The 13915-nt window shown below is 44.2% G+C and overlaps 1 protein-coding gene across 5 annotated transcripts in view; it reads left to right on the top strand.

Annotated features, from left to right (window-relative positions):
- prkcz (protein kinase C, zeta) overlaps positions 1-13915 on the top strand; it is a 106221-nt gene that overhangs the window by 79018 nt on the left and 13288 nt on the right. For 3 of the 5 annotated variants that reach the window (XM_076878830.1, XM_076878832.1, XM_076878831.1), the window contains 5 exons: positions 158-277; positions 4349-4428; positions 6618-6707; positions 13455-13607; positions 13727-13842. In XM_076878830.1, coding sequence (XP_076734945.1) covers positions 158-277; positions 4349-4428; positions 6618-6707; positions 13455-13607; positions 13727-13842 — 559 coding nt within the window. The other 2 variants (XM_024799866.2, XM_004545942.6) reach the window with 2 other exon arrangements.

Genomic DNA, 13915 nt, shown 5'->3' with positions numbered 1-13915 from the left:
TCCACACTGCAGTATGTCGTGTTGTGTGTCTGTACATGTGCGGAGCCATGTAGTGTACCAAACACCACAGAGACCTGACATCTGTTCTCAGCTCTGGTTTGTAGCTTATTGATCACATGTCACATCCAGTCTGAATGTGATGTCATGTTCATCCCAGGCTTCAGCGTGGACTGGTGGGCTTTGGGCGTGCTGATGTTTGAGATGATGGCTGGAAGGTCCCCGTTCGACATCATCACTGACAATCCTGACATGAACACAGAGGAGTACCTCTTTCAGGGTGAGCCAGACCAATGATCAATACTGACTGTTAGACTCAAGCCTGTTGTTTAAGGAGATATCACTGATCATCATCAATAATGACTCAGTCTACAGATTACAGGGAGCTTTTACAGGTCGAGGAAATCTAATCTGCACTTTGGCTTTTTGAATTCTTTCGACTTAATGACTCCAAAATAAAAAAGGGCTGGGTGAGTTTGAATATTATAATATAGTGAAATGAACAGGATTGATGCCCTGCTGCAAACATGTGCACTGATGTGTGTGAACGACCCACACAGAGAGCCATTGTTGTGGTTCCAGCTCTCCTCTTATGTTCGCCGCTGTGTCGTAGCCCGGAGCCGGCTCGCTCCGTGGCTTCCTCCACTGACGCAGGCCGGAGACCATGTTTGCTAACACGCTGTGTCATAATCAGGAGGTGTAAATCTGATGGACGGCGGTTACTTTTAAAGCGTCATGAAACAAAGAAGATCTATATGTTTCTATCAAGCTGTGCTCAAACTGGCACTGGGTAACAAATCAAAACCAGTGCAGCACACACAAAACACCAAGAGAAGCTGCAGTCAGACATGTTTTCATGCAGTTTAGATGCAAATGATAGAACTGCATTCATGTTAAAGTAATCTTCCATCCATCATAATCTTATTTACAGTGTTTCAGGTTGTGATTTTTATCTCTTGAAGAGGTGTTAGTTACTTCCCTCCGATGCTCACACCTGATTGCATTTCTCTTCCTATAAGGATAAGGATGCACAAATTCAGCCTTTCCAAGCGGAACAAAAGGATTAGCATTCAGAGAGCGACATTCTTCTATACATCACAGTGTCATCATCCAGCAGTGCAGTAAAGCTGTAGCAAACACACATTCCCGACAGAGTAAACAACAAGTTCTTTGCACGTTTTCAGACGTGTGAGTCCTCATTTTACATATATATGTATATGTGTATATATTTATATATATATATATATATATATCTCACTACATCGTAAACCTGTTCCTCACACTGGTACCTGCTCACATTCTCAGCATCACGTTGCTGCTTTCACTCTTCTTCATGGCCTGCAGCATGTTTGCAGTGCTCATTAGTAGAACTGAAGTACACACAATGACAGCACTCAGAATACCCACTGCTTGTTACTGAACTGTGCACAACTTAAACTTTTGTGCGTAATGAAGCGATCCACAGTCAGTCTGGTCATTAATCTTCGCATGCAGACAGAGCAGAGTGCTTCATCATGGTGGAGTTTTAGCAGATCTTTACAGTGTCCCAGATCTTAAACTCAGTGACAAGTAGAAGAAGTAGAAGTCAGCAGAAAATAACCTTGGTGTGATCACATGTTTATAATAGAGAAACGTCAGGAACTTCTACTTGCATGTGTTTCCTCGAGCCATATGGTCTCTTTACATAGCACGAAGCCACCCAGACTGTCCTCTGTGACAGAAATTCCTCCATACTACACATTGTGTCAAAGGAGCATAGTGCGGCACCACAGCTAGCATCTGTCACCGTCCTCCTGGCGGCCTTACCGGTACAGCAGCAGGTTCCTGGATCAATGCCTGCCAATGGAAACCAACCCTTCACTATAGGAGCTCCCAGCCATATGCCGCCGAGCTAGACTGAGCCAGGCCTTACTCTGGGTATCTGTGCACCTCATGCTAACCCTGGAGCTTTAGACACTCAGAAACATTTGATTCAGGAATCAGCCACAAGGCTGTATTCACAGCTAACATGTACAAGAACTGAATGTAATGGTTAAATCTAAACCTCAGACACGTGTAACGTAAAGCTTGCTCTGTACTTTTAAAGCTGAAGTGAAAATAAAATGGGCTAATACAGCAGACTATCTGTCTGTTAAAACTGGCCAATGGCAGCCACCCCCCATGTCAGTTTGGCTCCAGCTGGCATTCATCAGCCGTCTCAACTCACTGTTTTCTAGCAATATCTGAAATTTTTTCAGCAGAACCAACGCAGACAACAGAGAGAATTTACTGGGCTTTCTCCTTTACACTGAAAGGAGGCGTCATGGTTTAAGACTGGCTTCAGAAAGACAACTGTGTATACCAACAGGATAGCAACAATAAATTAAAAAATAAATAAATAAATATATATATATATATATATATATAAGTGATAAATGATGTAGTTTACCTTCATGATATAACAACAGTTTCTGTCTGAAGAAACAAAACCAAGTAAACACGTCCATGTTTGAAGCAGGTCGGCTGCCAAGATTAAAAGATTATTAATATGTAAACACAGTGACAGAGAGATCAATCAGGCACAACATTATGAGCACTGACAGATGAGGTGAACAACACTGATTATCTCTCTGTTGTGTCTCTGATATGTTACTGGGAGCAATTGAACATTTTCCCAGAAGTTTGATTCTGTTCATCTGGACGTTCTCAGTGGGACAAACGTTTCCTCATCATCAGGTGACTTCTTCAGTCTCAGCTGACTGCAGCTTTCCAGCCTTATAAACAGCACATTTGCACAATGACTGAAACCAGCCCACTGATTAACAATGGGCTGGGAGGTCAGTTTATGATCATTAATATGCAAATTGATCAAAGCCCACTGATCAATGTCCATGAGTCCCATTCACACAGAGTTGGGGAATGGCTGCAGTCACAGCATTGTAAGATGGTGACAGATGTACCCCTCCTCGATTCAGAGATGGTCTTTCCCTTTTCATGTAATTGGCCTCCTTCTTAAAAAATGACATAAACCAGAAATGTTTATTGTTGGTAACATTTATAATTCTTTCTAGTTATTCAACAAATCATGAAAAGGTCAGCACCAGCAATTATTTGATTTTGCTGACATGTTTTGTTTGTCTTAGCTCCGTGGTTGCCAGGGAGACCACGAGCTGGTTTACTCCTAGTGTCGTTTCCAAGCCTCGATAAATATGGAGGGTTGCATCAGGCAGGGCACCCTGCCAAAGCAAACACGTCTGCCATCAGAAATGACATTTGCATCCCTGGAGTAAAGAGTGCCGCTGATGCTGTTGGCCAGCAGTGTGCCAGTGGGTAGGTGCTACTATTGGCTTTGAATGCTCGGCACACTGATACCCATGTTGACTTTGGTGAAATGGCCCAATCAGGTCCATGCTAATTTGCTCAGATGGACCCTCCACCTGTAAAGGCTGCAGTGGCATTCAGGTCAGGATGCTCACAACGACCCCTGAATGTGCAGCCAATGAAACTGGCCCGTTATTCTTGCCAAGGTTTTGTCATTAACGTTGGCATAATGATTGCGTTGTAATGAGTTTTCCCACTAGCAACTGGGAGTTCTCCTCTCTCTAAGTGTCATGACTCACCTGATACTACCTGTCTGATTGTTTCTACTACAGCTGACCATCAACTTTAATCACCTGGCCAAAGGCACAGCACCACACAGCAGTATCAGATAAATAAGACTTTATTTTATAGATGCACAACAGGACAACTTTCATTTCTCACATCAGATCTGCAGTTCAGAGCATCAGCACATCTCAAGGTCAACTTTACTGTCAGTTCTGTAATATCTACACAGGATAAGCTCCTTAAAGGCTCTGCTGTTGTGATTCTGTGCTGCATAAATAAAACTTGAGTTAAGTGGAACATCGAGCTAGTAAAATACCCGTCTTTCTAGTCACAAAACACATCTCTCCTCTTTTTCTGTTTGCCTTGTCCTGGGTGCAGATGTCTTTTGGGTTTAAGAGAAACTGGATCTCAGACAGTGAGTGTTCACGCACACTGGGTTAAAATAATAATAAAATGGGTGAATAGCATGTTTAAAAAGGAGCTGTGATGCAGTTCTTCATCTCTGGATTTGGGTTTTGAGGGAGAAACTGTTTTTACTGCATTTTGTTCTTGTTAGCTGTGGGAGTCTCAAGGCTATTAGTAGACCACAAAAAGTGTGAGAGAGAGAATAGAACAGTGTCCTCTGCATCTCCGCCCTTTCTCTGCCTCCCACGCAGCAGACAGTCACCCACAGGCAGGTTGGACTGTGAATCATTCTCCCTCCTCACGATTGTCCTTTTAATTCACTCGCTCTCTCTTTTGTTGCCGTCCTTCTTTTTGCCAACAGTTATTCTCGAGAAGCCCATTCGGATCCCAAGGTCTCTGTCGGTGAAAGCTGCCGGCGTGCTCAAGGGCTTTCTAAACAAGGTGAGACAGTCCCTCCCATAAGCACCCTCTCCTCCTGCGTGCACTCTGCTGCTCACTGTGTGGGATTATGGCCCAGAGCATGGGCTATGTTACAATGTAGGCCTCAGTGTTTAGTTCTGAGTGGACAGTTGTGCCTCTGTTATTTTAGTATTTACACAGTACAACTCAGTTGCCCAACAAAGGATATGTGGTAATCCACTCGAGGGTTTCTTGGCACCGGGGTCAGGACCGTGCTGGATCACTCGACTTGGAAGAACAACAACACAGACTGCTACTCCTGGCAGACTGGTTGTTTCTTATCATTGAAAGTGGACGATAAAGAGCGTGAAAGTGACACAGTAATCAGATTACTGCTGGGATAAGCAGCACTTTCTCACATGTAACACTGACAGGAACTAGTTCACCTCAGACCCACTCTGATGAGGGAAACTTCCAGCATGATTTCATTTAGAGAGCTGCCTCCACAGAAGCAGCACACACGATAACAGTGAAAGCACCAAAATACAAGCTGAACTATTCACACGACGTCTTTGGACCAGGCTGCTGCTGCTGCTGCTGCTGCTGCTTAAAGGCAGGCACCTCTGTCAGGCCAAGAAAACTTTCGTCCATGTGTGAAACTGAATGTAGTGACCTAATTTCACATGCTTTTTAAGAACAGCATCATGTCTGTGCACTAAGTACAAGGCTAAAGCCAGGAGTGAAAGCAGGCACACCACAGACCCAGTGGCAGTCTGGCCTGAGGCTGACACATAGTGACAGACAGTCACGCTCACATTCACACCTGCAGGCAATTTAGAATCTCCCATTAACCTTTTCCTTTTAGCCAGAGCACTCAGCAGCAGCACGTGCAACCTCCACGCAGGAAAGAAGGCCTCGGATAAAACCACAGCTGTTTCAGCACAGCTTTACCTTATTTAATAAGTTAGGATGGGGTTAGCTTACCATAACTGCAGCAGGGTCTTATATATTAACATGGATACAGGAATTTGTCTGTTTTTTAAAGAAGTGATATTTAAAATGATTGTGTTAGCAGAGTGTGCTAGTTCACAATGGAAAATTCAATTAAGTTTTATTTATACAGCATCAAATTGCAACAACAGTTGCCTTACTTTATATTGTAAGGTAGAACCTACAATAATACACACAGAGAAAAACCCAACAATCATATGACCCCCTATGAGCAAGCACTTTGGTGACAGTGGGAAGGAAAAACTCCCTTTTAACAGGAAGAAACCTCCGGCAGAACCAGGCTCAGGGAGGGGCGGGGCCATCTGCTGCGATTGGTTGAGGTGAGAGAAGGAAGACAGGATAAAGGCATGCTGTGGAAGAGAGACAGATTAATAACAAGCATGATTCAGTTCACGGTAAACTGGTCAAGCATAACCCTGGATGACCATGCTTTATAAATGCAGACCATTCATCATCTACTCTGTATAAAAGCTCATCTGAGCGCCATGTTGTTACTCACAGTTTATTTTGACATATTTGACCATCTTTGATAAAAGCTAATTCTCTTGTGACCAGAGTCAGGAGTGTACACACCAATCAGCTGAAGAGCCAGGTGCTCCACTGCAAACGTCCAGACAAGATCCCTACTCAGCACTTATTGTTTGAACCTGAGATGCTTTGGTTGCAGTGATGCAGAATAGCAGAAATAAATGTGTTGTAAGCACATGAAACTTTCATTTGGTACAAGCAGCACTGTGGACTACAAGTAAGAGTTGATGACTGTAGTTTCCCCCTATGCTGTGATTGGATAGCTGGATAAAAAGTGTCCGTGATGGATGCATCACTTTACTGTGGGATATTTAGACAACGAGAAAAACCACGTGCACAGGAGGCAAAGGTGTCTTTGGTTAAAGACCAGGTTACAGAACAATGACCGTTACTGCATTTGAGCCTGTGGTTTAATTTTTCCACGTCCTGTTTAAACCTCTGTATGTCACCTGCATGATTGTTGTGATGAGCAGAGCACAGGGAGGCTGTGCCACATGCACACATACCTTTGTAGTACTTAATGAAATTCTTGTTGTTGTCCTCAAGACAGTCATTTCATGTATAGTTCAACATTTGAATGATAATAAAACATAATAATTGGTCTTTTTCATCACGCTCCTGGCCGTTCTTACAGTATGTGTACTACAGCAGCTTCTGTTGATGTTCCTGACCAGCTGTTTTGGCTCCAACAGGATCCCAAGGAGCGGCTGGGTTGTCAGGTCCAGACAGGCTTCACAGACATCAAGTCCCACACGTTTTTCCGCAGTATAGACTGGGAACAGGTAAGAACTGAAGTCTGAGTGAAAACGCATCGTTGTGTATTAAAGTTATTTCATCTTAAACACAACATACACACTGCAGTCTCACTATGATTTCCAAATGCATGGGCTTGGAAAGGAGCAGTAAGGGAACAAATCTACTCGGTTACTGCAGTCTTCTATTAAATCTCCTGCTTCGGCTATCATCAGCATTTTTAACTGATTTTACATAAAGTCATTGTATGGAGCTCTTGGACAACTGCTGGTAAAGATGTTTTTACTGGTTTGCAGCTTGTCTCACTCTCTGCCTTTGGTTTCAGATCAGTTCCTGAGATGGTTAAGAAAACAGTTTTCTCAAGATCAATATAATCAATACTGTTCTTCCATCTCAGAGCTGTAATGTGAAATGTTATATAAAAGTACTACAGTCACCCAGCCACATGGAGGTGACAAGCCAGTGTACTCCGAGTGCCAAGGTCTGATGATATGGGACCGTGAAGAATGAGATTCCTTTACCGGATCATTTGGGATCCAAGTTAACAACAACTGTGTGTGGTGCTGGGAGAAGCATGGACGTGAGGATAGGGACTGTGTCACACAGACACGACCATGACTTGTTGAGTGTTGTTAGTGTGTGTGCTCAAGCTCAGCGTCAGAAGAGAAAGAGGAATACTGGGGTGGATGAAACGGTGGAGAGAGGTGATTTAAGCAACTAACTATAAGCACTATATAAAACTGACTTGAATTGATTGGAGCAGACTTCAGTGGACACCCCCAAACAATCACAGCAGATGGCCCCGCCCCTCCTGTGCCTGATTCTGCCAGAGGTTTCTTCCTGTTAAAAGGGAGTTTTTCCTTCCCACTGTCACCAAAGTGCTTTCTCATAGGGGGTCATATGATTGTTGGGTTTTTCTCTGTATGTGTTATCGTACGATCTACTGTACAATATAAAGTACCTCGAGGCGACTGTTGTTGTGATTTGGCACTGTGTAAACAAAATAGAATAGAATTACATGTATGTGAAGGAAACAGAGGTGATGAGGAGGTTTCTGCTTGTGGAGAGAAATGGAGACAGACAGATGATAGTAGACAAAAAGGACAGAAACAGCTGCAGTAAACACACATTTGAAGAAGAGGGGGAACAATAAATGACTTATAAGGGTGGAGGAAGGTGCACACAGGTAGACTGTATCTTATGTTGAAAGTGCATTAAGAAAGAGATGTGAGACTGCAAGGAGCAAATCTTCTTAGGCAGCAGTGAACAGTCTGTAGGATGAAACCAAGAAGAGGAATAACAAGTGAAGATAAAGCCAATGATTAAATGATGGAAGCTGAAGAAGGAAAACTGGAGACAGGCTCAGAGTGGTAAGAAAATATTATGTATATTTGAAATGGTTAGGAAAACTGCTAAGAAGGTGTTTGGTGTATGTGGAGGAAAGAGGACAAGCAGAAGGAAGTATAAGTATTCAAAGGACGAGGTTAGCAAAGGAAAAGTGGAAAAGTCAGGAAGATCAAAATAAACAAGAGACCAGGCGAACAGCAAACAGCTGGCAAAAGGAAAAAGACTTACAGACAGGAGACAGTGGACTGTACCATACCACAGCACTTTATCCAGCACTTATAAAAACAAAGCCAATGAATGGAGACAGGTGGTTGGTCCAGGTGAAGCACCTGTGGAGAAAGAGCAGCTCCTTTGACAGGATTGTTTAACATAAGCCTGCAGTCAGAGGAGGCTCGAGCAGTGGAGGAGCGAGTGGTGGTTCTGATCAACAAGGATGATGTGCAGAGTCATACCATGAAGGTGTGGGGAAAGAGCTGTTTCAGCGAGCTTAGGAAGAGAGGTGATGGCTGTGTGCTGACAAACAGAACTACACATGTAATGTCTGCAGATTTCTTCACAGCTATGTTTCCCCGTCCCCCCACCTCCGTCTCAGACCCACGCTTCCTCTTCTCCACTGTTCTCAGGAGGGTAATTACACTTTTCTGTTGTCTTAATTTGAGGTTTAACAAACATCTACTATGAAAATGGTGATTTCAGGGAGTGTCCACGCGGGGCTCGAGATAGGAATGGTGTTGCACAATAACTGGGATTCAAATAGAAGCATTCTGTTTGTGGCTACTCTCATAACTCTGATGAAAATTACATGTGTGCACTTTATACATACAGTGGGGCAAAAAAGTATTTAGTCAGCCACCGATTGTGCAAGTTCCCCCACCTAAAATGATGACAGAGGTCAGTAATTTGCACCAGAGGTACACTTCAACTGTGAGAGACAGAATGTGAAAAAAAAATCCATGAATCCACATGGTAGGATTTGTAAAGAATTTATTCGTAAATCAGGGTGGAAAATAAGTATTTGGTCAATAACAAAAATACAACTCAATACTTTGTAACATAACCTTTGTTGGCAATAACAGAGGTCAAACGTTTACTATAGGTCTTTACCAGGTTTGCACACACAGTAGCTGGTATTTTGGCCCATTCCTCCATGCAGATCTTCTCGAGAGCAGTGATGTTTTGGGGCTGTCGCCGAGCAACACGGACTTTCAACTCCCGCCACAGATTTTCTATGGGGTTGAGGTCTGGAGACTGGCTAGGCCACTCCAGGACTTTCAAATGCTTCTTACGGAGCCACTCCTTTGTTGCCCGGGCGGTGTGTTTTGGATCATTGTCATGTTGGAAGACCCAGCCTCGTTTCATCTTCAAAGTTCTCACTGATTGCAGGAGGTTTTGGCTCAAAATCTCACGATACATGGCCCCATTCATTCTGTCCTTAACACGGATCAGTCGTCCTGTCCCCTTGGCAGAAAAACAGCCCCATAGCATGATGTTTCCACCCCCATGCTTCACAGTAGGTATGGTGTTCTTGGGATGCAACTCAGTATTCTTCTTCCTCCAAACACGACGAGTTGAGTTTATACCAAAAAGTTCTACTTTGGTTTCATCTGACCACATGACATTCTCCCAATCCTCTGCTGTATCATCCATGTGCTCTCTGGCAAACTTCAGACGGGCCTGGACATGCACTGGCTTCAGCAGCGGAACACGTCTGGCACTGCGGGATTTGATTCCCTGCCGTTGTAGTGTGTTACTGATGGTGACCTTTGTTACTTTGGTCCCAGCTCTCTGCAGGTCATTCACCAGGTCCCCCCGTGTGGTTCTGGGATCTTTGCCCACCGTTCTCATGATCATTTTGACCCCACGGGATGAGCTCTTGCGTGGAGCCCCAGATCGAGGGAGATTATCAGTGGTCTTGTATGTCTTCCATTTTCTGATGATTGCTCCCACAGTTGATTTTTTCACACCAAGCTGCTTGCCTATTGTAGATTCACTCTTCCCAGTCTGGTGCAGGTCTACAATACTTTTCCTGGTGTCCTCCGAAAGCTCTTTGGTCTTGGCCATGGCGGAGTTTGGAGTCTGACTGTTTGAGGCTGTGGACAGGTGTCTTTTATACAGATGATGAGTTCAAACAGGTGCCATTCATACAGGTAACGAGTGGGGGACAGAAAAGCTTCTTACAGAAGACGTTACAGGTCTGTGAGAGCCAGAGATTTTCCTTGTTTGAGGTGACCAAATACTTATTTTCCACCCTAATTTATGAATAAATTCTTTACAAATCCTACCATGTGGATTCATGGATTTTTTTTTCACATTCTGTCTCTCACAGTTGAAGTGTACCTCTGGTGCAAATTACTGACCTCTGTCATCATTTTAAGTGGGGGAACTTGCACAATCGGTGGCTGACTAAATACTTTTTTGCCCCACTGTACTATTAGAAGACATGATACCTGGAGTAGTGAGACGTGAACTACCCCGGAGGCCCGATGTCGGAGGCCCGATGTCGGAGGTCCTTACCATGCAGACTGGAGGCTGACGGTTTTCAGCGGTTTCATTGGATGATACATGACAAACAGCAAACACAGCTGTGTTGTCAGTTTCACGATGGTGCATATGGAAATGTTGATCTCTAAGTATCACATTAAAAAAAACTATGTATCAGGATATTTTTTTAAACTTTTTAAAGTCTGTGTGTCTGTCTGTGTGCACACCAAGGACACAGTGGGTGATGTGTGGAAGCAGAGCTCCTGAGCAGAGTCCACACAGAGCAGAGAGACAGCGAGCTGAGCGAGCTGGAGAGGTAACGCTCTCTGCCCTCAGACCTGTCTCAGGACCTGACAGGTGTGGTGTACCACCACTGTGTTACCACATATTAATATTCATCACATGTTTCCTGAGGGAAGTTTTCTCTCTGTAACACGTCCGTTCTCCACAGTTCTTTTATTTTAGTCCAAGGCCAAATGTGAAGTTAGAAGTAGTGAGCAGCAAAGGCTGACACGAGACCCAGGTAGGTGCCCAGCTACTGCTGTCACAGCTCCTCCCACATTTCAAAGGTTCGATGAAACACAGAGGGTCTCACAGCCGTGGGGTCCCTTTGTCTCCAGCTGTGGACCAACAATGCAGGACGTTTCTTTGTGGGATGTTCACTGATAAAAAACAAACCAACAGTAAATGAATGGTGACTGGCCTCCCTGATGTTGTCCTTCTTGTTTTGGAGAATGATGGAGAGGCTGAGAGCAGCACTCAGACAGCGAGCGTGGCACACCGTCATTTTACACATGTGAGAGAGACATGTGTGACAGCTCGTCACTGACACTAACGCCTGCACACACACACACACACACACACACACACACACACACACACACGGTCAGTGTTGTGATCTCAGGCACCTGCACAGCCCTGACGTTCACTGACCTCTTTTATCTTCCACTGTGGTCTCAGGGACACTTTTCCCACACTTCAACATGTGTATAGTACTAATGTTTCAGATCCTGTGTGTGTGTGTGTGTGTGTGTGTGTGTGTGTGGGCTCACTCCAGGCTTTCACTTCATTACCAACACACAGTGATTAAGCTTGCCCAGCAACACATCAGAAAGAGTGGGGAAAGTAGGAGGAGAGAGGAGAGCAGTGTAACAAGATAAAAGAATGGAGAATGAGTAAGAAAGATAGAGGCGAGAGGAGAAAGATGGAGACAGGATGTGAGGGGGTGAAACTGACAGAGTGTGTAGGTAGGCGCCGAAAACCTGAAAAAGAAATGAACAAATAGAGAGAGAGAGAGTGTGTGTGTGTGTGTGTGTGTTTGGGAGAATGTGGGCAAATTTGATGGATAGAAAAACATACAAAGTGAGTTATTTGGTGTTTATCTGTTTGAAGCTGAAAACACTTTGAACCAATAACATTAGAGAAGTGCATCAACTACTAAAACACACACACACACACACACACACACACACACACACACACACACACACACACACACACACACACACACACACACACACACACAGTAATCACAGCTAAGCACCACAGCTGGCTGGTTCCCAGGATTGACCCACCCTGTGATCAGGGCCAGGTTTTTGTGAGTCCAGGTCCTGAATGTAAGGCCTACAGACAGCTGCCTGTCACATCTGTAATGTCTGTAATGTTCTTCATCTGTAATGTTTTTCACACCACCTGGTGTGGAGAACATGCCCTCCACAGAGTTCCTATGATGGGAAACCGTTTGTTTGGCTCCTGTATCAGGTCATAAAGATGGTTTTTAATGCAGTGGAGGTGACAATAGACTCATTCTTGGAGAGGAGCTGCAGTTTCCTGCAGGCTTTTGGAAGTCTGGATTTCACATGGTGTCAAATGTTAAACATCGAGATTCTCTTGTAGGTACATAACACCAGACACAGTGTGTAAAAGTCTTGGATGATTCAGCCTTTACAAGGAGCATCATCATCATTCAGACTCCTCCCACCAACAGTAAGCCGGAACCATCTGAACAGTGGTAAGGCTCAATCAGCCCTCCTCGAACAGTCCACCTGCTCAGAGTTTTTCAACCACACCAACACAATTGACGCTCATCACCCTTCCTACACACCACATTTAGCTTCTGTGATTCTCTGTTTTAAATGAAATCCCACTTGAAAGATCACCATTTTGACTCAGTGGAGGAGAACCAGTATGTGTCACTGATGACACACAGTGGATAAAATGGAAATGTCTCCAGCAGCAGTGTCTCAGAACACAGATGCTGTGGGTTGTGCGTCCCCACTGATCCAGTGTAGACATTAAAATACTTTAAAATAAGAATACAACTTTTTTGGCAGAATAGCTGGAGCTCATGTTCACTGTGTGAAGCATGAGGCTGGGCACACACCTTGATCTATGACATCACGTAATATGGTCATTGTTTAATGTTCAACTATAAGAAAATGGTACCCGTGGTCTGGCACAGCCTCCAAATCCCAGATGGTCACATCTATTTTAGGGCTTCTTTTCACCCAGCTTTCTAAAGAGAAAACAGTGAAACGCAGCATGACGAGCGAAGCTGGGTACCTGTGGTTTTTCTGTGCCCGTCTGACTTCATTGTGTTCTTAGAAAATGTCCTCAGCGCACATTTGAACAGGATGAGGGACGAATGTGAAACCATGGAAACAAATCAGACAAAAACTCTGGCTGAATCACTCAGGCATAATTATTCTGCTGCCTCAACCTTCTTCGTTCTGTTGTTTGGCTTCATCGCTACACAGAAATACAGCAACACGAGCCCAAGCTTCTGTTTCACTGTTTCACATCTGGCCAAATGTTGGTGCAGATGTGTTAGAATATGTTTGTGCTTTCACGTTACCTATTCAGTGACATCAGGCTATCACACACTGATGATGGATGTCAAATATGTACCATTAAGTCCTTTGTCTTTTTGGTGATTTTGATTCACACAGAATCACTCACTGGGTTTTGCTCTTTGCCTCGCCCCCTCCCTCCCTGCCTCCCCGGGACCAAGTGGACATGTCAGACCCTACCAGGGGCTGTTTCCCTGGATAACACAGCTCCCAGGATCAGAGGGGACACATAAACTCCTCCACTGTGGAAATGTGGGTGTGGGGGTGTCTACACTTGTGAAAATGTGCCTTTTTTATTTGACTTCATGGCTCCACTCTCAGTGAGTAAAAGCAACTGTTATATGTAATACACTCTGTTTGTTTTCACTCAGCTGGAGAAGAAAGAAGTGACGCCGCCCTTCAAACCTCAAATCTCTGATGAGTACGGCCTAGAAAACTTTGACACGCAGTTTACTAATGAACCAGTGCAGCTAACACCAGACGATGAGTAAGTACTGCTTTTCAGCTCAAACACAGCCTTTATTAAAGTCAAGCTTATGTGAATAAAGTTTCATGTGTGG

This window comes from Maylandia zebra, linkage group LG20 (genome assembly GCF_041146795.1).
Source record: "Maylandia zebra isolate NMK-2024a linkage group LG20, Mzebra_GT3a, whole genome shotgun sequence".
Lineage (NCBI taxonomy): Eukaryota > Metazoa > Chordata > Actinopteri > Cichliformes > Cichlidae > Maylandia > Maylandia zebra.
This window is presented reverse-complemented; position numbering and strand designations above follow the sequence as displayed.